Source organism: Schistocerca piceifrons, chromosome 2 (genome assembly GCF_021461385.2).
Source record: "Schistocerca piceifrons isolate TAMUIC-IGC-003096 chromosome 2, iqSchPice1.1, whole genome shotgun sequence".
In the NCBI taxonomy this organism is placed as follows: Eukaryota; Metazoa; Arthropoda; class Insecta; order Orthoptera; family Acrididae; genus Schistocerca; species Schistocerca piceifrons.
Genome location: NC_060139.1, coordinates 184,981,554 through 185,007,405, shown reverse-complemented (window position 1 = coordinate 185,007,405; position 25,852 = coordinate 184,981,554). Strand labels below are relative to the sequence as shown.

Sequence of the window (25,852 nt, the reverse complement as noted above, 5' to 3'; positions counted from 1 at the left end):
TATGATTCTAATAACATACTAGACCACATAGTAACAAACAATCCTGAGCAAATAGATAACATCATAATGAATACAGGGATTAGTGACCATAAGGTCATTGGTTTGAATACCATAATATCCAAATCCCCCTGAAATGAATATATTAAAAACAGATATTAATTTCAGAATGAAATTTTCACTCTGCAGTATTTTGTGCGCAGAAATGAAACTTCCTGGCAGATTAAAACTGTGTGCCAGACTGAGACTCAAACTTAGGACCTTTGCCTTTTGCGGGCAAGAGCTCTACTGACTGAGCTACCCAAGCACAACTCAAGCACTGTTCTCATAGCTTTAATTCTGCCAGTACTTCATCTCCTTCCTTCCAGACTTCACAGACGCTCTCCTACAAAACTTGCAGAACTAGCACTCCTGGAAGAAAGGATATTGCAGAAATATGGCTTTGCCACAGCCTAAGGGATGTTTCCAGAATGAAATTTTCACTCTGTAGTGGAGTGTGTGCCAATATGAAACTTCTTGGCAGATTAAAACTGTGTGCCAAATTGAGACTCGAAATCGGAACCTTTGCCTTTTGCGGGCAAGTTCTCTACTGACTGAGCTACCCAAGCACAACTCATGCCATATCCTCACAGCTTTAATTCTGCCAGTACGTTGTCTCCTAACTTGCCTGCAAAAGGCATAGGTCCCGATTTCGAGTCTCGATCCAGCACACAGTTTTAATCTGGCAGGAAGTTTCAGATATTAATTCACTTGACACCTTCCTAGGAATATCCATTTCTTATAAACTAAAAATGCAAACACTGACTAGATGTGGTCTGAATTCAAAGAAATAGTATTGCTGACAATTAAGAGTTTTATACCAAGTAAATTAATAAGAGATGAAGCAGATCCCCCAAAGTACTCAAAACAAGACAGAACACTGTTGCAAAAGCAATAAAAAAATGTCAGATTTAAAAAGAATCTAAAATGTATAAGATTACATCTACAGAGATACTCTGCAATCCTCCATATGGTGCATGGCAGAGGGTACCTTGTACCACTACTAGACATTTCCCTTCATGTTCCACTAATAAATAGAGTGAGGAAACTATATCTATTTATATGCCTCCATGCAAGCCTAAATTTCCCTGATGATGTCTTCATAGTCCTGATGCAAAATGTACATTATCAGCACACAATCCTGCTGGAGGAACATCCACAACTGAGCGTTATGAAAATGCCACTTCAGTTTTTTATTTTTCATTGCTGAGACCATGACCAGTTTTGGACTATTACATGCCAGTCATCAGGTATGATACTGAAAATAAACAAGAGACTGAAGCTAATAATAATTTTTACATGCACTTGTATGTATAAGAGAAAACAATAAAGAAGCACCATATAACATTTTAGAACACAGCGGTCGAAACGTAAGCCAGTGCCAAAGCGACACCAGGCAATACAACAGACAACTAGCCAGGTAACAGAAGAATGGAATGAACAACAGGACATTTACATTTTATGCTGTGACCCCAAGCACTGCAATGGAGATTATAAGATGTTGTGTACCACCATTGTACCCAGAGGATGAAGCAGCTTACACAAAGGAGGAGGTAAATGGATAAATTAAATTTGCAATGCCACTGCCATCTGTTGAAGAAAAGACTACTGCATGACCAACTAGCACAGCATTCACAATTTGAATTAGTGATTTACATGCAAAAGGAAAAAAACATTACAAAAAAGTTTTAATGAAAAGCGATAAGAGTACATTACCAGTGATAAAGGAACACATTGAAACAGGGGCAGTGCATAACCATAGTAAAACTCCTAACTGGGAGCTCTCATAAACGTGTAAAACTAAATGACTTTTTTTTTTTTTCATGAGTGCCATGCACCTATTTTTTTAAAAATTAACTTGTTACTAAGCAAAATAGAAGCTAAACCATAAAGTCCTCATTGTAAAAACTCCTATATGTTTAATAGGTAGCAGTAACAGCAATAAAGGGACACATCAAAGATAGGAGCAATAAAGAAAGGTAATAAAACTACTAACCAAAAGCCATCACCTAAACAAGGCTTATGAAAGATAAGATGTGAGACAATTAAATTTTATGTCATAAATGACAGCAAATTTTAATTTAATGAGGACACACATAATAATGCACAATAGCATGCTGTAGTCATAGGTTAAAAAACTAAAGGTATACAAAATTATATATAAAGAGGACATTTTACAGCTATGCAAGATAGAAAATGTGTGGACCTTGAAGTCCTGACTATGGGAAATAAGCATATGCTATTTAGTAGCTAATACTAATTCAGGGCCAACAAAGCAATTGCAGAAAGACTGACCCAGTTAAGAAGTAAACTTGTGTAATGTACAATAATCAGAAACCAGAAGGAGAAGAAAATTAAGTGGGACACTGCTTCAAAAAACAAAAGTTATTCAATAGGGCTTCATGCTTAAGTGAAGATTGTTCATTCAAAATGCACGACGGATTATGGTTAATGTTGTGGATAATTTCAATTTCTTCTAAAATATTTATAACAGGACCTGTATGTTGAATACATAAAATGTAGCAATCTGTGTCTATGTCTGAGGTGGAATGATTATGGTCTTTCACATGATTGGTGAGGGCAGATTTAGAATTGCTAAGATCCTGATGCTCTCTGAACCATATGCTAAAGGAGCATCCAGTGTGGCCTATATAGGCTAAAAGACACTCACTACATTGGATGCGATAGTCACCTGACTGTGTGTAGCAATTGTCTTCTTTAGTTTTGTGGTGATTCAATAGGTGACCAACCTTATTGGGTGTGTGGCGTCGAAGAGGTCGAAACCAGCATCGTTATATGTTTGTCTCTAGACTCCGAGCATCATCTTTGGATGCTAAGCTAAGATCATCTTTGCTCTCTTCCGTCATGGGCAGTTCTTTGTAAGCCTTGCTTGTGTAAGGAGATGAATAAATGAACTACTGTTAAAAAGGTGTTGTTTGGTGTAACTGACCCGAACATTCACCTCACTGGTGACCCCGAGTTGTAACGTCTTCCGTTTTACTGTGTTCGTGGCCTACACATCGGTTATTTTTGCGTGTATTACATCAACACAGCATTCGAACAATGACTTCAGCCCAACGCCTAACACCAGATTTTGTGATCGACATGCGTCGTATTGCGGGCGATGTACACCTGACAGGACTGCAACACGATGCCTCTCACTCGACGATTATGCTGATTTTGCCGGACGTTTTCGAGCCTGCAACAATAAGTGAGGTGGATGTTCGGGTCAGTTACACCAAACAACACCTTTTTAACAGTAGTTCATTTATTCACCTCTTTACACAAGCAAGGCTTACAAAGAACTGCCTATGGCAGAAGAGAGCAAAGATGATTTTAGCTTAGTGTCCAAAGACGATGCTCAGAGTCTAGAGACAAACGTATATCGATGCTGGTGTCGACCTCATCAGTGCCACATAGCTGTCACAGTCTCTATCAACTGACTTAAGCCTGCTCATGTCGAGCCTTCTTCTACCCCCCTTCAGGCCATGACCGCGCCACTCACTGTCGTGGCTCACGACGCTCTGACCACTCCCTCCAGGTCGGACTTACACACTCAATTGAGTGACTTCCAGCCCCAATCGTCGAGCTCTCTTCCGACCTCGCCCCCTACTCCAGTCTCACGCAACTCCATCGAGTGACCCATGCTCCCCACGCCGAGCTTACCTACAATCACGCCCCCACCGCCGGGCCCTTCGCCGTTCCCTTCGACCTCTCCTCCGTCGCCTGCCTCGCCCTGTCGGGGTTTCTCATGCCCCCCCCAACTTGAACGTACCCTCACTCGAGGTGTTTGTGCCTGTTCCCCCGGACATAATCCACAACATCTCTATAATACTACACAATGATACTCTGTTCATCGGGTGTTTCCCTTCATCTTGTGTTCATGACACAACCTCCACCATTCCCTGCCACCTGGTGAAATGTGTTCCCCTCTCGCCCGACATCAACCTGTACATACTTCATGTGTTCGCCATGCTCACTGGAGACATCTTTGTTGTCACTCCGTTCCACTCGCAAACCGCTGGCCTACCTGCCGCTGCACAACCAGCACGCCCAGTATGGGCGCTTCAATGGCTTCCAGGTTCGGTGGCCAAACCTTCCTTCATGTCAGCTACCCATTCATCTCCCTCATGACGCTGTTGCGAGCTCTGACCGTGGACCTCCCCTGCCAACGCCTTGGTCACCCCCCCCCCCCCCCCCCCCCGGCCTTCAAGAGTACTCTGTACTGCGGGGGGCAGGGGGGGGGGGGTTATGTGGCGCCAATGACGTTGACACCAGCATTGATATATGTTTGTCTGTTTGTCTGTAGACTCCAAGCATCGTCTTTGGATGCTAAGCTAAGATCATCTTTGCTCTCTTCCGCCATACGCAGTTCTCTGTAAGCCATGCTTGTGTAAAGAGGTGAATAAATGAACTACTGTTAAAAAGGTGTTGTTTGGTGTAACTGACCCGAACATCAACCTTAGGTGTATAAAAGATGGGTACAATCCCCTATTTTTGAAGCCATCTCTCTCTCTCTCTCTCTCTCTCTCTCTCTCTCTCTCTCTCTCACACACACACACACACACACACACACACACACACACACACACTCACACACACACTCTCAATTCCTCTCTCAATACCTCTCCCTCCCTGCCCCTTCCCCACTCCCTCCCCCCTCCATCTTGGTGCTTGGGGTTACAGCACAAAATGGAAGTGTCCTGGTGTTCATTCCATCTACATCTACACCTACATCTATACTCCGCGAGCCACCTTACGGTGTGTGGCGGAGGGTACTTGTTGTACCACTATCTGATCCCCCCTTCCCTGTTCCATTCACGAATTGTGCGTGGGAAGAACGACTGCTTGTAAGTCTCCGTATTTGCTCTAATTTCTCGGATCTTTTCGTTGTGATCATTACGCGAGATATATGTGGGCGGTAGTAATATGTTGCCCATCTCTTCCCGGAATGTGCTCTCTCGTAATTTCGATAATAAACCTCTCCGTATTGCGTAACGCCTTTCTTGAAGTGTCCGCCACTGGAGCTTGTTCAGCATCTCCGTAACGCTCTCGCGCTGACTAAATGTCCCCATGACGAATCGCGCTGCTTTTCGCTGGATCATGTCTATCTCTTCTATTAATCCAACCTGGTAAGGGTCCCATACTGATGAGCAATACTCAAGAATCGGACGAACAAGCGTTTTGTAAGCTACTTCTTTCGTCGATGAGTCACATTTTCTTAGAATTCTTCCTATGAATCTCAACCTGGCGCCTGCTTTTCCCACTATTTGTTTTATGTGATCATTCCACTTCAGATCGCTCCGGATAGTAACTCCTAAGTATTTTACGGTTGTTACCGCTTCCAATGATTTACCACCTATGGCATAATCGTACTGGAATGGATTTCTGCCCCTATGTATGCGCATTATATTACATTTATCTACGTTTAGGGAAAGCTGCCAGCTGTCGCACCATGCATTAATCCTCTGCAGGTCTTCCTGGAGTACGTACGAGTCTTCTGATGTTGCTACTTTCTTGTAGACAACCGTGTCATCTGCAAATAGCCTCACGGAGCTACCGATGTTGTCAACTAAGTCATTTATGTATATTGTAAACAATAAAGGTCCTATCACGCTTCCTTGCGGTACTCCCGAAATTACCTCTACATCTGCAGATTTTGAACCGTTAAGAATGACATGTTGTGTTCTTTCTTCTAGGAAATCCTGAATCCAATCACAAACCTGGTCCGATATTCCGTAAGCTCGTATTTTTTTCACTAAACGTAAGTGCGGAACCGTATCAAATGCCTTCCTGAAGTCCAGGAATACGGCATCAATCTGCTCGCCAGTGTCTACGGCACTGTGAATTTCTTGGGCAAATAGGGCGAGCTGAGTTTCACATGATCTCTGTTTGCGGAATCCATGTTGGTTATGATGAAGGAGATTTGTATTATCTAAGAACGTCATAATACGAGAACACAAAACATGTTCCATTATTCTACAACAGATTGACGTAAGCGAAATAGGCCTATAATTATTCGCATCTGATTTATGACCCTTCTTGAAAATGGGAACGACCTGCGCTTTCTTCCAGTCGCTAGGTACTTTACGTTCTTCCAGCGATCTACGATAAATTGCTGATAGAAAGGGGGCAAGTTCTTTAGCATAATCACTGTAGAATCTTAAGCGTATCTCGTCTGGTCCGGATGCTTTTCCGCTACTAAGTGATAGCAGTTGTTTTTCAATTCCGATATCGTTTATTTCAATATTTTCCATTTTGGCGTCCGTGCAACGGCTGAAGTCAGGGACCGTGTTACGATTTTCCGCAGTGAAACAGTTTCGGAACACTGAATTCAGTATTTCTGCCTTTCTTCGGTCGTCCTCTGTTTCGGTGCCATCGTGGTCAACGAGTGACTGAATAGGGGATTTAGATCCGCTTACCAATTTTACATATGACCAAAACTTTTTAGGGTTCTTGTTTAGATTGTTTGCCAATGTTTTATGTTCGAATTCGTTGAATGCTTCTCTCATTGCTCTCTTTACGCTCTTTTTCGCTTCGTTCAGCTTTTCCTTATCAGCTATGATTCGACTACTCTTAAACCTATGATGAAGCTTTCTTTGTTTCCGTAGTACCTTTCGTACATGATTGTTATACCATGGTGGATCTTTCCCCTCGCTTTGGACCTTAGTCGGTACGAACTTATCTAAGGCGTACTGGACGATGTTTCTGAATTTTTTCCATTTTTGTTCCACATCCTCTTCCTCAGAAATGAACGTTTGATGGTGGTCACTCAGATATTCTGCGATTTGTGCCCTATCACTCTTGTTAAGCAAATATATTTTCCTTCCTTTCTTGGCATTTCTTATTACACTTGTAGTCATTGATGCAACCACTGACTTATGATCACTGATACCCTCTTCTACATTCACGGAGTCGAAAAGTTCCGGTCTATTTGTTGCTATGAGGTCTATAACGTTAGCTTCACGAGTTGGTTCTCTAACTATCTGCTCGAAGTAATTCTCGGACAAGGCAGTCAGGATAATGTCACAAGAGTCTCTGTCCCTGGCTCCAGTTCTGATTGTGTGACTATCCCATTCTATACCTGGTAGATTGAAGTCTCCCCCTATTACAATAGTATGATCACGAAACTTCTTCACGACGTTCTGCAGGTTCTCTCTGAGGCGCTCAACTACTACGGTTGCTGATGCAGGTGGTCTATAGAAGCATCCGACTATCATATCTGACCCACCTTTGATACTTAACTTAACCCAGATTATTTCACATTCGCATTCGCTAATAACTTCACTGGATATTATTGAATTCTTTACTGCTATAAATACTCCTCCACCATTGGCGTTTATCCTATCCTTGCGGTATATATTCCATTCTGTGTCTAGGATTTCGCTACTGTTCACTTCCGGTTTTAACCAACTTTCCGTTCCTAATACTATATGCGCACTATTTCCTTCAATAAGAGATACTAATTCAGGAACCTTGCCCTGGATACTCCTGCAGTTTACCAATATTACGTTGACTTTTCCTGTTTTTGGTCTCTGAGGACGGACGTTCTTTATCAACGATGATAATGTCCTCTCTGGTAAGCCGTCAGGTATTTTATCGTTTCGCCCAAGGGGGGGTCCCTCTAACCTAAAAAACCCCCGTGTGCACGCCACACGTACTCTGCTACCCTAGTAGCTGCTTCCGGTGTGTAGTGCACGCCTGACCTGTCTAGGGGGGCCCTACAGTTCTCCACCCAATAACGGAGGTCGATGAATTTGCAACCATTATAGTCGCAGAGTCGTCTGAGCCTCTGGTTTAGACCCTCCACACGGCTCCAAACCAGAGGACCGCGATCGACTCTGGGCACTATGCTGCAGATATTAAGCTCAGCTTGCACTCCGCGTGCGATGCTGGTTGTCTTCACCAAATCAGCCACCCGCCGGAAGGAACCAAGGATGGCCTCAGAACCCAAGCGGCAGGCGTCATTCGTTCCGACATGTGCTACTATCTGCAGCCGGTCACACCCAGTGCGTTCAATAGCTGCCGGAAGGGCCTCCTCCACATTACGGACGAGACCCCCCGGCAAGCACACCGAGTGCACACTGGCATTCTTCCCCGACCTACCCGCTATTTTCCTAAGGGGCTCCATAACCCGCCTAACGTTGGAGCTCCCTATAACTAATAGGCCCGCCCTCTGTGACTGTCGGGACCTTGCCGGAGAATCGGCCACTGGCCCAACAGGCGAGGCATCCTGTGGTGGCTCGGAAACGATGTCATCACCACTAGGAAGCACCCCGTACCTGTTGGAAAGGGGTAAGGCAGCTGCCACGCGGCCAGATCCCACCTTCGCCTTTCGGCCAGGCACGCGCGAGCCCACCACTGTCCGCCATTCACCCTGGAGTGATGGCTGACCGGTAAGATGCTCACTGCCGGAAGACGCAGCGACATCAGGGGTTCCATGCGATTCAAAGGCCACCGAAGTAGGCATAGGTCTCACCACAGTTGCCCCAACGCCACTACGAGCCGACGCCTGCGCCTCGAGCTCGATGAGCCTAACAGACAAAGCCTCCACCTGCCCCCGAAGAGTGGCCAATTCTCCTTGCGTCCGCTCACAACAACCACAGTCCCTACACATGACTATGTTTACCCTACAAGCGAACGGTGTACTCGCCTTATTAGCAGCAGGAAATCGAAGTGCTCTCTCACTGACGGTCTAACCGACACTGAGCTGTTCTAACCAAACAAACAAAAGCCTGTACGATACGAGGGTCGATAGCAACGGCGATACTGTACACTACACTGTTATTAAAATAAACGGTTGTGTCTAGTAGGCACTCAAACACGCAAGAAATTACAAAAATAAAATAGTAACTACCCAGATAACTGAAAATAAGTTGTACCTGTTTGAAGCTCGTAAAAATGTGTAACAAGCGAACGGTGTACTCCCCTTATTAGCAGCAGGAAATCGAAGTGCTCTCTCACTGACGGTCTAACCGACACTGAGCTGTTCTAACCAAACAAACAAAAGCCTGTACGATACGAGGGTCAGTAGCAACGGCGATACTGTACACTACACTGTTATTAAAATAAAAGGTTGTGTCTAGTAGGCACTCAAACACGCAAGAAATTACAAAAATAAAATAGTAACTACCCAGATAACTGAAAATAAGTTGTACCTGTTTGAAGCTCGTAAAAATGTGTAACAAGCGAATGGTGTACTCGCCTTATTAGCAGCAGGAAATCGAAGTGCTCTCTCACTGACGGTCTAACCGACACTGAGCTGTTCTAACCAAACAAACAAAAGCCTGTACGATACGAGGGTCAGTAGCAATGGCGATACTGTACACTACACTGTTATTAAAATAAAAGGTTGTGTCTAGTAGGCACTCAAACACGCAAGAAATTACAAAAATAAAATAGTAACTACCCAGATAACTGAAAATAAGTTGTACCTGTTTGAAGCTTGTCTTTACTCAGGCAGTCATCTGTTGTATTGTCTGGTGTTGTTTTGGCATTGACTTATGTTTCACTGTATCTAGCCTGACTGTTGTGTTCTTATAAAGAACTTCTTTGTTGTTTCCTCATGTGTAGTAGTGTGTGCAAAAATTATTATTAACCTTGGTCTCATATTTATTTTCAGTATCACATGTGATCATGGGCATGTAATAGCCCAAAAGCAGCCGTGGTCTAAGCACTGAAAAATAAAAAAAGCTTACAACTGAAGTGGTATTTTCAATCTCCACATTAGCAACAGTTTACAGGAGTTTGAAACTTGGAGTAGATTTGAGTGTGGCATGCTCTGTCACAAAATATGGCATTAAATACTGTCTCAGTTGTGCAACTGGATTCATGATTTCTGGTCAGAAAGGTCATAGCTTGTAGTAATTAGTGGGAAGTCATCTAGTGAAACAGAAGTGGCATCTGAGATTCCCGAAGAAAATGCTATAAGCCTTCCGCTGTGATTTATCTATGGAAATGACAGACAGGTCATTTTGTACTATTTGAAATGAGGTAGAGAGAGAGTGTCATGGATGTGACATGAGTTGGGATGGCAATCATTTAAACACAGGCATTTCTCGTTGCAGCAAGATTTGTTCCCAAAATCTCAATAACTAGTTTTCTCCTCCAAATGCAAAAGAAAAAGAAAAAAAAAGTGACCGTAATAATAAAACAACAAATATCCAATCTTTTACAGGAAGATTTGATGTTAAGTTTTTCCACATTTTAGTAGACTGTGTTTTATATTCAGCAAAGGCAGCAGCAGCTAATTTTCTGGCAGGTTTGCCCTTTACTTTAACTGACAATCAGACAAAAGTGTGGCTTCTAAGGTTTTGTGAAATGGATAACACATTCCCTAAAATTTTTCATCTAACAACCTTTTGTGAAATAAGGAAAATTATTAAATCTTTGAAAAATAAATGTTCTGTTGGAGTAGGTGACATCTCTAACAAGTTATTAAAACAATGTGAAGCAATTACAGCTGATGTTTTGAGTCACATATGTAATGCATCACTGACTCAGGGTATTTTTCCAGACAGATTAAAATATGCCATTGTCAGGCCTCTCTACAAAAAGGGGGAAACCACAGATGTCAATAATTACCAGCTAGTATCCTTGCTTACAGATTTTTCAAAAATCTTTGAGAAAGTAATTTACTCAAGAGTGGTTAGCCATCTCATCAGCAACACTTAGTAAATCACAGTTCGGATTTCAGAAATGCTGTTCCACTGAGACAGCAATATTCAATTTCACTGTCCACATAAGAGAGTCTTTAAATAGTAAAATATCACCAGTAGGAATATTCTGTGACTTGTGTAAAGCATTTGATTGTGTGAACGATGACATTATGTTAGAGAAATTACAATTCTGTGGTACAAATGGAACAGCATATGAGTGGTTTAAGTCATATCCACAGAACAGGAAGCAAAAAGTCTCTTTATATGCTTCAAGTGATCCAAAGGAGTTTGCCACTTCCTCTAACTGGGGTGAAATTACATTAGTTTTTCCACAAGGTTCGATCATGGGTCCCCTCCTGTTCTTGATATATGTGAATGACCTCCCTTCTTATGTGAAACAAGATGCTGAACTGACACTGTTTGCTGATGATACAAGCATAATTATTAATCCAGTAAAAGAAAGTCTGATAGAAAATGATACAAATAAGGTCTTTGGAAAAGTTATTAATTGGTTTTCTGTGAATGGGCTTGGTCTGAACTTTGAAAAAACACAGTACATCCAATTTTCTGCAGCAAAAAGTATAATTCCTTCAATAAACATAACACATCAAAAGAAGTCAGTAGCCAGGATAGAGCATACTAAGTTTTTGGCTGTACATATAGATGAGAATCTTAATTGGAAAACTCATATTTTGTATCTCCTAAAGCAACTAGGTTCAGCAACTTTTGCAATCAGAATAATTGCCAATTTTGAGGATGTAGAAATTAGTAAGCTAATATACTTTGCATACTTCCACTCTCTGATGTCATATGGAATAATATTCTGGGGCAACTCAACACTTAGGCAAAAGGTATTCACTGCTCAAAAGAAAGTAGTTAGAATAACATGTGGGGTTCATAGTCACACATCTTGTAGGCGTCTGTTTACAAGGTGAGGAATTCTTACAACTGCTTTACAGTATATTTACTCAGTAATGAAATTTTTTCTCAAAAACATGGACCAGTTTAAAATCAACAGCGACATTCATGATTACAATACCAGAAAAAAGAAAGACCTACACTATCCTTTACTTAACCTATCTTTGGCACAGAATGCGGTAAAATATGCTGCTATAAAACTTTTTGATAAATTATCAGATGAAATAAAATGTCTGACAGCAGCAGTAATAGTTTCAAAAATAAATTGAAATCATACCTCCTTGACAACTCTTTCTATACCATAGATGAATTCTTGAATATGAGTAAATAAATCTGGAGATATAATATATCCATTTTGTGCCATTTAAGGGAATGGGATAGATAATAGAAATATTTAGGTATGACACTATAATGTAAACAAAAAAAAAAAGAAAACCTGTTTCCTGTGTGCATTTCTTGTGCATTTGACACGTTCCACATCATAACTGTTTTCCGTGCTATTGATCAATGGAACACGTAACTAACTAACTAGGGCAGGATGACTGCTTCACCCCTGTTTTTCATCAGTGATCAGCCCACCACATTTCCTTCTGTAATTATTTTAGCTGTCCTCTTGTATTAATTGTGTTTTAATTGACAGTTTTAGAATATCTTATCATATTATGCTATCTTATATGATGTGAGATCATGTGACTGTGTGGGTGACTGTGAATGAGGTTAGAAAGAGTGGGTGTAATTGTGTCAGACTTACTTTTACTTGTTTTCTGACTTTTTGTCCTTATGACCAAGGGTACTGATAACCTTGTCACTGACTGTGCCCCCCCTCCCCCCCCCCCCCCCACCCGCCCTCCTCACACACACAGATATTTTAATGTTCAACTATTCTTCTCTGTGTCAACATTTTTGTTTTGTTTCTGTAATTATAAGATGAAACAGAAAATTCCATGTGTTTGCAGTTTACATCCCTGTCAATGCATCCCAGGGAGCCAGCTCTGTATCACTGAGCTTCAGTCTGGCGGATCGCAATAGTACTTCAGGATCATCACTGCCGACACCCACCTGGAGAATCAGGGTAACGCAGCTGGAGTGCCCAGGCAGCCCTTATGACTACTCAACCTTCACAGCTGCAGTTGCATCCCTGGCTCAGCAGCATCTGCAGAAGTTCTCACCACCTTATGTTGATTTTCACCTGCTAGGTATGGGATCACACTGACTGTAACAAATACCATCTTACAGCTTCCATTTTTTTCCAAAATTTGTTGTTTTTTCCATATACAACAAAAAATAGAAGATTTGGATCTTTGCACTCCTCCCACAGTGGTCTTCCACAAACCACCAGACCTACAGGGTACCCTTGTCCCTAGTACACCCCCACTCACTGCTCGTATCTCTGCAATAGATCTAGATGCAAGACCTGTTCCATACATCCTCCCATCACTACCTACTCCAGACTGATCAAAGACATCTCCTATCCTGTTGAGTCCTGCCTAGGCATTAGATTGTAGGGGGTGTCTAGGAAACCTGCTTCTTGGATCGCTAGACAACAATTCAAGCACATCATATTAATGAGTTTTATTGCAAAAAGTACATGACAATACTTAACTTTGAGAATTTCACAGATGTGTCTGAAGCAAAGGGCAAAATCCGAAAAAACAAGCTTCTTCAATATAACAATTCTGATACAAGTGAAGTAACACAGTTGATGCTTCTATCCTAGTTGCTAGTCTTGAACCTGCTGTAAATCTGGGCTGCAGCCAATTGGGTGCGGTTCTTATATTCTCTTCATTTAGAGGCCACTGCTGTTGTGTTGTCATCCTGGAGAGGGGTCGGTCAGCATGCAATTGGCTGACGTCTTCTTCACAGCCCTCTGTGCTCTCTCATTCCCAACTGGCATGTCAGCACTTGACTTTATGCCTTAAGATTCCTCCCACCCAAGGCGACGGACTGTCATCATATAGGGAGCACAACAATGGTGGGTGGGCAAGACCCTGGATGCTGCTATGGACTAGAAGCTGTGACTGCAGAGGATGGCAGACCTCCAGTAATACCCTGCCATCTGGCCTTTGCTCTGGCGGAAATGTCCCTGGAAAACGATCAGAAGGGTATGTGTCCACCTCCTGAGACCCATAACCGGAGGTAGAAGTCATCTGCTGCTGCAATGTGGGCGGGTCCAGCTCCATTGGTTGGACATGAGGAGGTGGAGAAGCCAAAGGCTCTGTCTCCATGGGGTCATCCCATGGTGTCTTGATGACACCCTCTGGCAGCTGCTGTGGCCGCTCTGCCCTCGGGTTCCGTGGATATGGGGGAAGAGATACAGAAGGATCACCATGCACGTGACAGTGGTGAATTTGATTGTGATGTTGGCACTGCAATCTGTCTGAGCCTGAAATGAGATACAAGCAAGCTCCAAGTCAATGAAGGATCTCGCCTCGTGCCCACTGTCTGCTGCTGCTAAAAATCCTGAAAAAAAAAACCAATATCATGCAGCACAAAGTGATATTTGCAGCCTTCCTTTAGCACCAGATGCTGAGGAGGGTGGAGTAGGTGAAGTAGTGTCTGATGGCAGTGGCTGTGAAAAATTCTGCCGGCAATGGTCCATCTTGTGGATGTGAATGATAGGAGGCGAGAAACAATTGCAATGCTTGATCCCTGGTGTGTGTGGTGCAAAGTTTGGCCATCTGCTGCTTGGAGGTTCTGACAAAACTTTCTGCCTTGCCGTTTGACTGTGGATTTAATGGTGCACTAGTTAGATGCTGTACGCCATTGCATTCACAAAATCTTTCAAATTCATTTGACATCAGCTGAGTTCCATTGTCTGACACTATGACTTCATGCAAACCTTCAAGGCACAAAATAGAGGACATTGCCTGAACTGTGCTACATGATGTTGTTGAGTTAATTGACACAGCAAGAGGAAACTTGCTATAAGGGTTACAATTAACCAATGAGCATTCCAAAAGGGTCCAACAAAGTCTATTTGCACACGTTGCCATGGTGACTGCGACTTAAGGCCAAGCGGAGATTTTTTTTGTGGTGGAGCAAACTGATTTTCCACACAAGCGTGACACTGTAATGTCATCTGCTCTATTTGGGTGTCCATACCCTGCCAAGCACAGTGTTGACATGCTAACTGTTTCATACGAACAATCCCATCCTCATCGCCAAACGTTGAATCCTGCGTAGTCGTCGGATGGTGGGGAGGTGTCTAGGAAACCTGCTTCGTGGATCACTAGACAACAATTCAAGCACATCATATTAATCAGATTTATTACAAAAAGTGCATGACAATACTTAACTTTGAGAATTACATAGATGTGTGGCAAGCAAAGGGTGACATCCAAAATAAACGAGCTTCTTCAGTATAACAATTCTAATCAAGTGAAGTAATACAGTTGACGCTTCTACCCTAGTTGCTAGTCTTGAAGCTGCTGTAGAACTGGGCTACAGCCAGTCAGGCACGGCACTTATGTTCTCTCCGCATAGAGGCCGCTGCTGTCGTGTTGTCATCCTGGAGAGGGGTCGGTCAGTGTACAGTCAGCTGACGTCTTCTTCACAGCCCTCTCATTCCCAACTGGGGTGCCGGCACTTGACTTTACGCTGTAACATATCCTATCAGAGGCAGGGATACCTGTGAAAGCAATCATGTTTTTGTTTGTTAATGTTACACATTATGTAGCAAGCTTTCAGAGCCAGTGGCTCCTTCTTTGGGCAGAAGGGCTGAAGGGGAAGGAAAAGGGGTGAAGGAAAAGGACAGGAGAGGTCTAGGAAAATGGGTAGATTTTGGGAAAGTCACCGAGAACCATGGGTCAGGGGACACTTACCGCACAGGATGAGAAGGAAAGACTCATTGTTGGGGACTGCATCAGACAAGATTTGAAAACCTGAGAGCTTAAAGGTGAAAACAGGGTAATTGTGCAAGACAGAGATAACTGCTTAAACATTACACATGAGTTATTAAGAGTGAAAAGCTGAATGCATTGCATGTAAAAGAGGTAGAAGGGGTGTGGTGAAAAATACACAGATAAGACAATGAAAGATGTAGGATACTAAGAAAAGAGTAATTACTGTGAAGGAATGCTGACACAGAAGAAATTAACATAAATTAAGGCCAGATGGGTTGTGAGAACCAAGGACATGTTGTAGCGCTAGTTCCCACCAGCTGATTTCTGAAAAACTGGTGTCTGCTATAGGTGGTGTAGGAGGGTGCATATGGCAAGTGGAGACGGTCACAGGGGTAGGAACCGTAGGGTAGAGAGATAGGTGCAGAAGGAGCGTAGGGTCTGACAAGAATATTGGGGAGATTGGGAGGGTGATGAAAAGCTATTCGAGGTGTGGTGGGCAAAATTTCAGACAGTATGGATCTCATTTCATGGCATGATTTTAGGAAGTCCTGGCCCTGTCGCAGTAGCTGATTAATACATTTCAGACCAGGATAATTCTGTTTTTTGGAGGGATCAGCAGTACTAGGATTGGATTTGCTGGCCTGGGAAATCTGCTTTTGAATTATTCTGGAGGGGTAATTGCATGCAGTGAAGGCTGAGTTTAGAATGGTGGTGTATTGCTGTAAAAAGTCTGCTTCTGAACAAATATGTTTGCCTTGAATGCCAAGGCTGTATGAGAGGGAACATTTGACATGTCAAAATGTAAGTGTTGTTGTTTGTTGGTAGGTTTAATGTGGACGGAAGTGTGTAGCTGGCCTTCTGTGAGGATGAGATCAACATCAAGGAAAGTGGCATGGGATTCAGAATAGGAGCATGTGAAATTTAATTGGCAGCAGGTATTTAGATATTCTAGGAATATTAACAGGTCAGCCTCACCATGAGTCCATGTGGTAAAGATGTCATCAGATATCTAAATCAAGCCAGGGGCTGAAGACTTATGGATCACAGGAAAGCCCCCTCCAAGTGACTCATGGAAAGGTTGGTGTGGGAAGGAGCCATCCTGGTTCTCAGGCCGTACCCCTGATCTGTTTGTATGTCTGCCCCTCAAAGGTGAAGTAGTTGTTGGCAAGTATAATGTTGATTATGGTGAGCAGGAAGGATGTCATAGATTTGGAATCAGTTGGGGCTGACTGAGGAAATGTCCAGCAACAGACAGACCATGTACATGGAGTATGCTGGTGTAGAGGGAGGTGGCATCAATGGTGACAAGCAAGATGTGTGGTGGGAGTGGGACAGGCACGGATTTCAGATGGTCTAGGAAATGGTTGGTACCTTTGATATAGGAGGGGAATCTTTATACTATGGGTTGCAGGTGCTGATCAACTAAGGCAGATATAAATTCTGTGGGTGCTTTGAAGCCCACAGCTATAGGATAGTCAGGGTGATTGGGTGTGTGGATCTTAGAAAAAAGGTCAAAGTTGGGGGGGGGGGGGGGTGAGAAATTGTATGGATAGAGGTGATAGTCTTTGTGAGGGGTCTGAGGTTTTAAGGAGGGACTGCAGATCAGTTTGAATCACAGGGATTGGATCTTGATGGCCCAGACAACTATTGTAGTTTACTAACATACTCCTTTTGGTCAAGTACTACAGTGGTAGATCCTTTGTCTGCTGGGAGGATAATGATGGAGTCATCAGATTTTAGGGAACATAGAGCCTGGAGTTCTGCAGAGGACAGGTTAGGGTCATATTGTAGGGACCTGAGGAAGGGTTGTGAAGCAATGCTGGATGTGAGGAGATGTAAGGGAGGATTTGTAAGGGGTGATTTTGAGGTAGTGGTGGTGGATCAAGTTGGGATCATAGTCTAAACTGTTCAGGGCAGGGTTCAATGTCAGGTTTGCTGTTGGAAAGGTTTTGGGATTGGGTTAAAAAGTGATATTTCCAATTGATATTACGAGTGAAGGAAAGTAGGTTCTCCAGTAAAGCAGCATGATCAAATGCAGATTTATGGCTGCAAGTGAGAATTACAGGCAATTCAGGAGGAGAGAGTGCTTTTGATGAGAGGTTACGGACACTGTACTGTTGTGACTGGTTCTTGTAATTATAGGTTATTCTCGGTCTGGGAGGCAGTGGTGAAGGCTGTGGGATGTTAAGGAGGTTGGCCAAGCTTGCTTTGTATGAGAGGAGTGGTGGTTGATGCTGTAGCTGTTTAGGGGGCTGCAGAGGGACAGGAAGGGAAACATCACTTTCAGGTAGTGTAGGAGCAGGTGGGATAGCTTTTTGAGGTGAATTCTGGCATGTTATTGCAATTTGAAGTTGGCTTGACAGATGATACCATCCAAGGAAATGTGAGGAGCAGATAACTGCAGGATTTTGTAGAAGGATTACATCCAGAAACAGGGACTTTTAGTGTTAGGCCTTTTGGCGTAACTCCAAGTGACAAGCGGGTTTCAACAAACAGAATGTGGGACCTTAGTTTGATAGTGCAAAAGCGTGTTTTCAGAAAGAATGGGTGTAATATGAGACAGGATTCATCAAGGCAAGAGAGGACAGATTGGAGAGTTAGAAATCATGGGAGTGACAAAAAAATAAATAAGCAGAGGGTGAAAAGATAGAAAAATGGAAGAAAAGTCAGGAAAATTTCAGAAAAATCAGAAAAATTCATATGAAAATTGTTATAACAGACAATGATTGATGAGAGATAAAAAAAAATCGATTGGAAAAGTCATAAAAACAGACCTCGGTGCCTGTTTCACCACACGTGCCATCTGGATTCTTCCCGCAGACATCAGTTTCTCAGAACTCTGCTGGTGGGAACTAGTGCTACGACATGTCCTTGGTTCTCACCACCCACTTGGCCGTAATTTGTTACTTTCTTCCGTCTCAGCATTTCTTCACAGTAACTATTTTTTTCTTCACTCCATTTTAGTTTTCTACATCTTTCATTGTCTTATCTGTGTATTTTTCACCACCCCCCTTCCACCTCTTTTACATATAATGCACTTAGCTTTTCACTCTTATTAACTCATGCATAATGTTTAAGCAGTTATCTCTGTCTTGCATATTACCCAGTTTTCCACCTCTAAGCTCTCAGATTTTCAAATCTTGTCTGATGCAGTCCCCAACAATCAGTCTTTCCTTCCCATCCCAAGCAGTATGTGTCCTGGACCTGCAGTTCTAGGCAACTTTCTCAAAATCTACTCCTTTTCCTAGACCCTTCCAGTCCTTTTCCTTCACCCCTCTTCCTTTCCCTTCAATGCTTCTGCCAGAAGAAGGAGCCGCTGGGTCCAAAAGCTTGCCTAATTACAATCTTCTTCTATGTGTGTGTTCTGCCACCGCTTGGTGAGTAGATTTTTTATCTATCCAATTAAATTATTTTGTGAAAAATTGATTGTTTTCATTGTTATATTACACATTATTTGTAATACTCCATGTATGTATTTTTTGTGCATGTATATAGTGTAATGTGTTTTAACATGATGATGATGGTGGTGGTGGTGGTGGTGGTGGTGGTGACCATGAGAGAAGGAAGAGGGTGAAATCCAGTGCTGACATATAGCCTACTCCTCATGAGTATCACTGAGGGGGCGATCAAGCTTAACGTCCCCACCCAATGGACAGATCACCATCAACAGAGTCGCATGCCCTCACTTCATGGAACACTTCAAAGTGGGTTGGTATTTAAATCAAGACATTTGGTAATAAGGAACTTTAAGCCATCATCTCTACATTGGTGCAAAGTTTGGTGATCAGGAACTTAACCCCCATCTCTACTCTCCTTGCGGGCCAAATACTGGCAGTGAAAAATTTTTCCAGTACCAGGATTTGAACTGGTTTACGCCACATCAAGCACCACCACACAAGTATGCATTAGCAACTTCAGCCATGGAGGCAGGTGAAAGCAGTCATGTGATCTTGAAACTAAGCTGCAATCCCTCTACTGCTTTCTGCATGGGCATGTTAGCTAATAAGCTGTCTGCCTGCATAAACGGACACTAACAAACTCTAGCCAAGAGACAGATGGATTACCTAATTGCTGAACATGCTTTACAATACAGTGTGCTTCACTTCAATGACTGCTTCACAGCCTGCACCATCTGGATCCTTCATGATAACACGAGCAATTTTGAATTACACAAGTGAGAATTCTCTTTGCAATGTTCCTGTAATCCCCATGGCCTCAATCTTCGCTAGGCCCTTTCCTCCACCTAACTACCCCATTCCCCACTCCCACTCCAAGCACTACATAGCCTTCTGTTCTGTCCCCATTGCAACCAGTAGTCTTTTCCCCCTCTGTATTTCTCTGCTTTCCCCCCTCTCAGCCTCCCCCACCCACCCAAACACACAAACCTCCTCATTACACTCAGTGGCCCTACCCTGTCCCGACCACATTCCTGCACACCCCCAAAAGCAGCACTACACCTTCCCCCATCCCTACCCTGCTATCCCACCCCCTCTCCACACCATGTCTCCTCCTTACCTACTCCAGATTGCTGCTCTTATTAGGCACAGTTGCAGTCCACAGTGTGGCCACAGCAGCGAGAGACAGTGGTCATGTGTGTGCAAATTGTGCTTGTTAGAATGTGTATGTGTGTTTTCTACTTCAGAAGAAGGCCTTTTGGCCAAAGGCTTTAATGTATAGCAGTCTTTTTGTTGTGCCTGTCTGTAACTCAACAGTCTCCTGTGTATGGTAAGTAGCAATCTATCCTTCTCATAATATTGTCGATATTTCATCCTGGACTTTCCATTGTTGAAAATGGTAAATAGGCAAGCTTTTAGACAAAATCTGATGTTCAGAAGCTGTAGGAGACAGAGAGGAGAGAGACAGGGGTGGAGAGAGAAAAAAAGGGAGGGAGAGAGAGAGAGAGAGAGAGAGAGAGAGAGAGAGAGAGAGAGAGAGAGAGAGAGTTATTTCTGAAATAGAACTTTAGACAAACAAAAGAAGTTTATAGTAATTTTCATATGTCTTATCTCCTGCTCTGTGTTTCTTTGGAAAATTGATACAGCACAGTGTTGTCCTTGGACAATTGAGGCAGCAGAGTGTTTATGGCACTGGTCTTTTATTTGGGATGATCGTGGTCCAAATCCATTTCCAGTCACTTATGTATAGGTTTTCTGTAGTTTACTACATCAGTTAAGGTGAATGTCAGGATAGTTCCTTTGAACAGGACAAACCAGTTTTCTTCTCCATCATTTGTCCAATCTGAACTTCATTTTGTCTCTAATGGCTTCAATATTGAACCCTAATCTCTCCTCTGCACCTCCTGTATTAGTTGAGCAGTGGTCTGTCCTAAGATGTATAATTGTATCTTTTTCTGATGATAGCCTAAACATTTGTTTCATTCATTTATTGCACCTGAGATTATTAAGGCCTCCAGGGATTGTCTTACATTCAAACAGGTCTCCGTAAAGATTCTCTTTACAGATGAAGTGTATAGTACTGGTATGACGATTTACACATAATGATAGTAATAGTAATGATGATGATAATAATAATAATAATAATAATAAAGAAAAGGGGAAAAGAATAGGCCTCCGGTATGTTCTGCCAGTCGTAAAAGGCGACGAGAAGAACAACCACTAATAGGGCTAACCCCCCTTTTAGTGTGATTAGTTGGTTCAGGACAGAACTAAAGAAGCCTCGGACAAGCGCCGTCGTGGTCGGGGACGACGCTTGAACCCTATGCCCGCCCACAATGGTAACGACACTGCTAGCCAACTGGAAAATGATTCAAATCCAAATAGAGGTGTTTTGCAGGATATGCTTCCTGCAGCCACCCTAGAAGGAAAACAAAGACAGAGGATGAGATGGTCAGATGAAGTTAATCGACACCTCATGTTCTGTTATTACCAAGCAACAAACCTAGGAACCAACACAACTGGATACATATCACAAGTATACACAACATTTATTACCAGATACCCAGAATTAAAATTTTTAACAGAACAACGACTAGCTGATCAGATCCGTGTAATAATAAAAAATAACAGGATACCCCAGTCAGAATTAGAAAACATCAAACAACAAGTACAACAAATACTGGAACAAAATAATGTACAATCTGAAGAAGAAGAAGAAGAAGAAGAAAAAAAAATACAGTAATGGACTCAAACATGCCAGAGCAAACAATCAAAGAACAACACACATCAATTAAACAGTCAGAGGAAAACGAAATCTTAAGACAGCCACCAGAACAAGCACAAATAGAACACGAAGTGACACACATGTTAGATATAGAAGAAAAATTTCAGCTGACATATATAGAATACAAAGCCACAAATACAGACATTAGACCATTCTTGCATAGACCGCCAAATAACCCACAAGTCGAAACAACAACAAAAACTATCAACACAATTATACACAACAAAATAAATGAAAACACAACTATGGAAGAGTTACAACTACTGGTTTATATAGGAGCACTCACTACACTAAATATACACACTAGGCAGAGATCAGAACCAACCAACACACAGAAGAAACCCACAAAACCAGCATGGCAACACAGGCTACAGATCAGAATAGAAAAACTGAGAAAAGACATCGGACAGCTAACACAATTTATAAGAAATGAAATGTCAGAAAAAAAACGAAAAAGGTTAGGTAAAATCTCACAGCAAGAAGTGATAGAGCAATTAGATGAAAAGAAGCAGAAATTACAAGCATTGGCCAAACGACTTAGAAGATACAAAAAAAGTGAAAATAGAAGGAAACAAAACCAAACATTCAACACAAACCAAAAGAAATTTTACCAGACAATTGATAACACACACATTAAAATAGACAATCCACCAAACATAACAGACATGGAACACTTCTGGAGCAACATATGGTCAAACCCGGTACAACATAACAGGCATGCATGGTGGATACAAGCAGAAACAGATACATACAAGATGATACCACAAATGCCTGAAGTGATAATTTTGCAACATGAAGTTATTAGGAAGGCAAAAAGTATGTGGTATGCAGCTTTGAGGGATGAAGTAGTGAAGGCAGCAGAGGATCAAGTAGGTAAAAAGACGAGGGCTAGTAGAAATCCTTGGGTAACAGAAGAAATATTGAATTTAATTGATGAAAGGAGAAAATATAAAAATGCAGTAAGTGAAACAGGCAAAAAGGAATACAAACGTCTCAAAAATGAGATCGACAGGAAGTGCAAAATGGCTAAGCAGGGATGGCTAGAGGACAAATGTAAGGATGTAGAGGCCTATCTCACTAGGGGTAAGATAGATACCGCCTACAGGAAAATTAAAGAGACCTTTCAAGATAAGAGAATGACTTGCATGAATATCAAGAGCTCAGATGGAAACCCAGTTCTAAGCAAAGAAGGGAAAGCAGAAAGGTGGAAGGAGTATATAGAGGGTCTATACAAGGGCGATGTACTTGAGGACAATATTATGGAAATGGAAGAGGATGTAGATGAAGGTGAAATGGGAGATATGATACTGCGTGAAGAGTTTGACAGAGCACTGAAAGACCTGAGTCGAAACAAGGCCCCTGGAGTAGACAATATTCCATTGGAACTCCTGACGGCCGTGGGAGAGCCAGTCCTGACAAAACTCTACCATCTGGTGAGCAAGATGTATGAAACAGGCGAAGTACCCTCAGACTTCAAGAAGAATATAATAATTCCAATCCCAAAGAAAGCAGGTGTTGACAGATGTGAAAATTACCGAACTATCAGTTTAATAAGTCACAGCTGCAAAATACTAACACAAATTCTTTACAGACGAATGGAAAAACTAGTAGAAGCCAACCTCGGGGAAGATCAGTTTGGATTCCGTAGAAACACTGGAACACGTGAGGCAATACTGACCTTACGACTTATCTTAGAAGAAAGATTAAGGAAAGGCAAAACTACGTTTCTAGCATTTGTAGACTTAGAGAAAGCTTTTGACAATGTTGACTGGAATACTCTCTTTCAAATTCTAAAGGTGGCAGGGGTAAAATACAGGGAGCGAAAGGCTATTTACAATTTGTACAGAAACCAGATGGCAGTTATAAGAGTCGAGGGACATGAAAGGGAAGCAGTGGTTGGGAAGGGAGTAAGACAGGGTTGTAGCCTCTCCCCGATGTTGTTCAATCTGTATATTGAGCAAGCAGTAAAGGAAACAAAAGAAAAATTCGGAGTAGGTATTAAAATCCATGGAGAAGAAATAAAAACTTTGAGGTTCGCCGATGACATTGTAATTCTGTCAGAGACAGCAAAGGACTTGGAAGAGCAGTTGAATGGAATGGACAGTGTCTTGAAAGGAGGATATAAGATGAACATCAACAAAAGCAAAACAAGGATAATGGAATGTAGTCTAATTAAGTCGGGTGATGCTGAGGGAATTAAATTAGGAAATGAGGCACTTAAAGTAGTAAAGGAGTTTTGCTATTTGGGGAGCAAAATAACTGATGATGGTCGAAGTAGAGAAGATATAAAATGTAGGCTGGCAATGGCAAGGAAAGCGTTTCTGAAGAAGAGAAATTTGTTAACATCCAGTATTGATTTAAGTGTCAGGAAGTCATTTCTGAAAGTATTTGTATGGAGTGTAGCCATGTATGGAAGTGAAACATGGACGATAAATAGTTTGGACAAGAAGAGAATAGAAGCTTTTGAAATGTGGTGCTACAGAAGAATGCTGAAGATTGGATGGGTAGATCACATAACTAATGAGGAAGTATTGAATAGGATTGGGGAGAAGAGAAGTTTGTGGCACAACTTGACCAGAAGAAGGGATCGGTTCGTAGGACATGTTCTGAGGCATCAAGGGATCACCAATTTAGTATTGGAGGGCAGCGTGGAGGGTAAAAATCGTAGAAGGAGACCAAGAGATGAATACACTAAGCAGATTCAGAAGGATGTAGGTTGCAGTAGGTACTGGGAGATGAAAAAGCTTGCACAGGATAGAGTAGCATGGAGAGCTGCATCAAACCAGTCTCAGGACTGAAGACCACAACAACAACAACATGCAGATAGAATAGCTAAGTCTCAGGATAAAATTAAAACCATATGGTCAGTCGTAAAGGAAGTGGCTGGTCTGCACAGATAGGTCGAGGATATAGAATCAGTGCGTAGTGGGAATGTCCGTGTTACTGATAAGTCGCATATATGTACAGTATTTAATAATCACTTTCTGAATATAGCAGGTGATCTAAATAGAAACCTAGTCCCAACAGGGAATCACATAGCGCTCTTAGAAAAAAGTGTTCCGAGACTGTTACCTGAAATGCTCCTCCATGATACTGTCAAGAGGGAGATTGAGTTAATAATTAAATCACTAAAGACCAAGAACTCTCATGTATATGACGGGGTTCTAGCAGAATACTGAAGTATTGTTCCATGTATGTTAGCCCAGTACTTAGCCATATCTGTAACTTTTCCTTTAGGAGTGGTCGGTTTCCTGACCGATTAAAGTACTCGGTAGTGAAGCCACTTTATAAAAAGGGAGACAGGGATAATGTTGATAATTATAGACCTATTTCTATGCCATCGGTGTTTGCTAAAGTTATCGAGAGGGTTGTATATACAAGGTTACTGCAGCATTTAAATTCACATAATTTGCTGTCAAATGTACAGTTTGGTTTTAGAAATGGCTTAACAACTGAAAATGCTATAGTCTCTTTTCTCTGTGAGGGTTTGGACGGATTAAATAAAAAGTTGCGAACGTTAGGTGTTTTCTTTGATTTAACGAAGGCTTTTGACTGTGTTGACCACAAAATATTACTGCAGAAGTTGGAACATTATGGAGTAAGGGGAGTAGCTTACAACTGCTTCGCCTCTTACTTTAAGAACAGAAAGCAGAAGGTAATTCTCCACAATATTGAGAGTGGTAATGATGTTCAGTCCCAATGGGGCACTGTTAAATGGGGCGTTCCCCAAGGATCGGTGCTGGGGCCACTGCTGTTTCTTATTTATATAAATGATATGCCTTCTAGTATTACAGGTGATTCAAAATCATTTCTGTTTGCTGATGACACCAGCTTAGTAGTGAAGGATCTTGTGTGTAATATTGAAACATTATCAAATAATGTAGTTCATGAAATAAGTTCATGGCTTGTGGAAAATAATTTGATGCTAAATCACAGTAAGACTCAGTTTTTACAGTTTCTAACTCACAATTCAACAAGAACTGATATTTTAATCAGACAGAATGGGCATGTTATAAGCGAGACAGAACAGTTCAAGTTCCTAGGCGTACAGATAGATAGTAAGCTGTTGTGGAAAGCCCATGTTCAGGATCTTGTTCAGAAACTAAATGCCGCTTTATTTACCATTAGAACAGTATCTGAAATAAGTGACATTTCAACACGAAAAGTAGTCTACTTCGCATATTTTCATACGCTTATGTCATATGGTATTATTTTTTG

General features: G+C 42.0%; 1 protein-coding gene across 1 annotated transcript in view; it reads left to right on the top strand.

Annotated features, from left to right (window-relative positions):
* The window catches only part of LOC124777461, a 195,447-nt gene that overhangs the window by 142,622 nt on the left and 26,973 nt on the right, over positions 1–25,852 (top strand). The window contains exon 6 of the mRNA XM_047252884.1: positions 12,569–12,808. Within this exon, the coding sequence (XP_047108840.1) occupies positions 12,569–12,808 (240 nt within the window). The remainder of the gene's footprint in view (positions 1–12,568; positions 12,809–25,852) is intronic.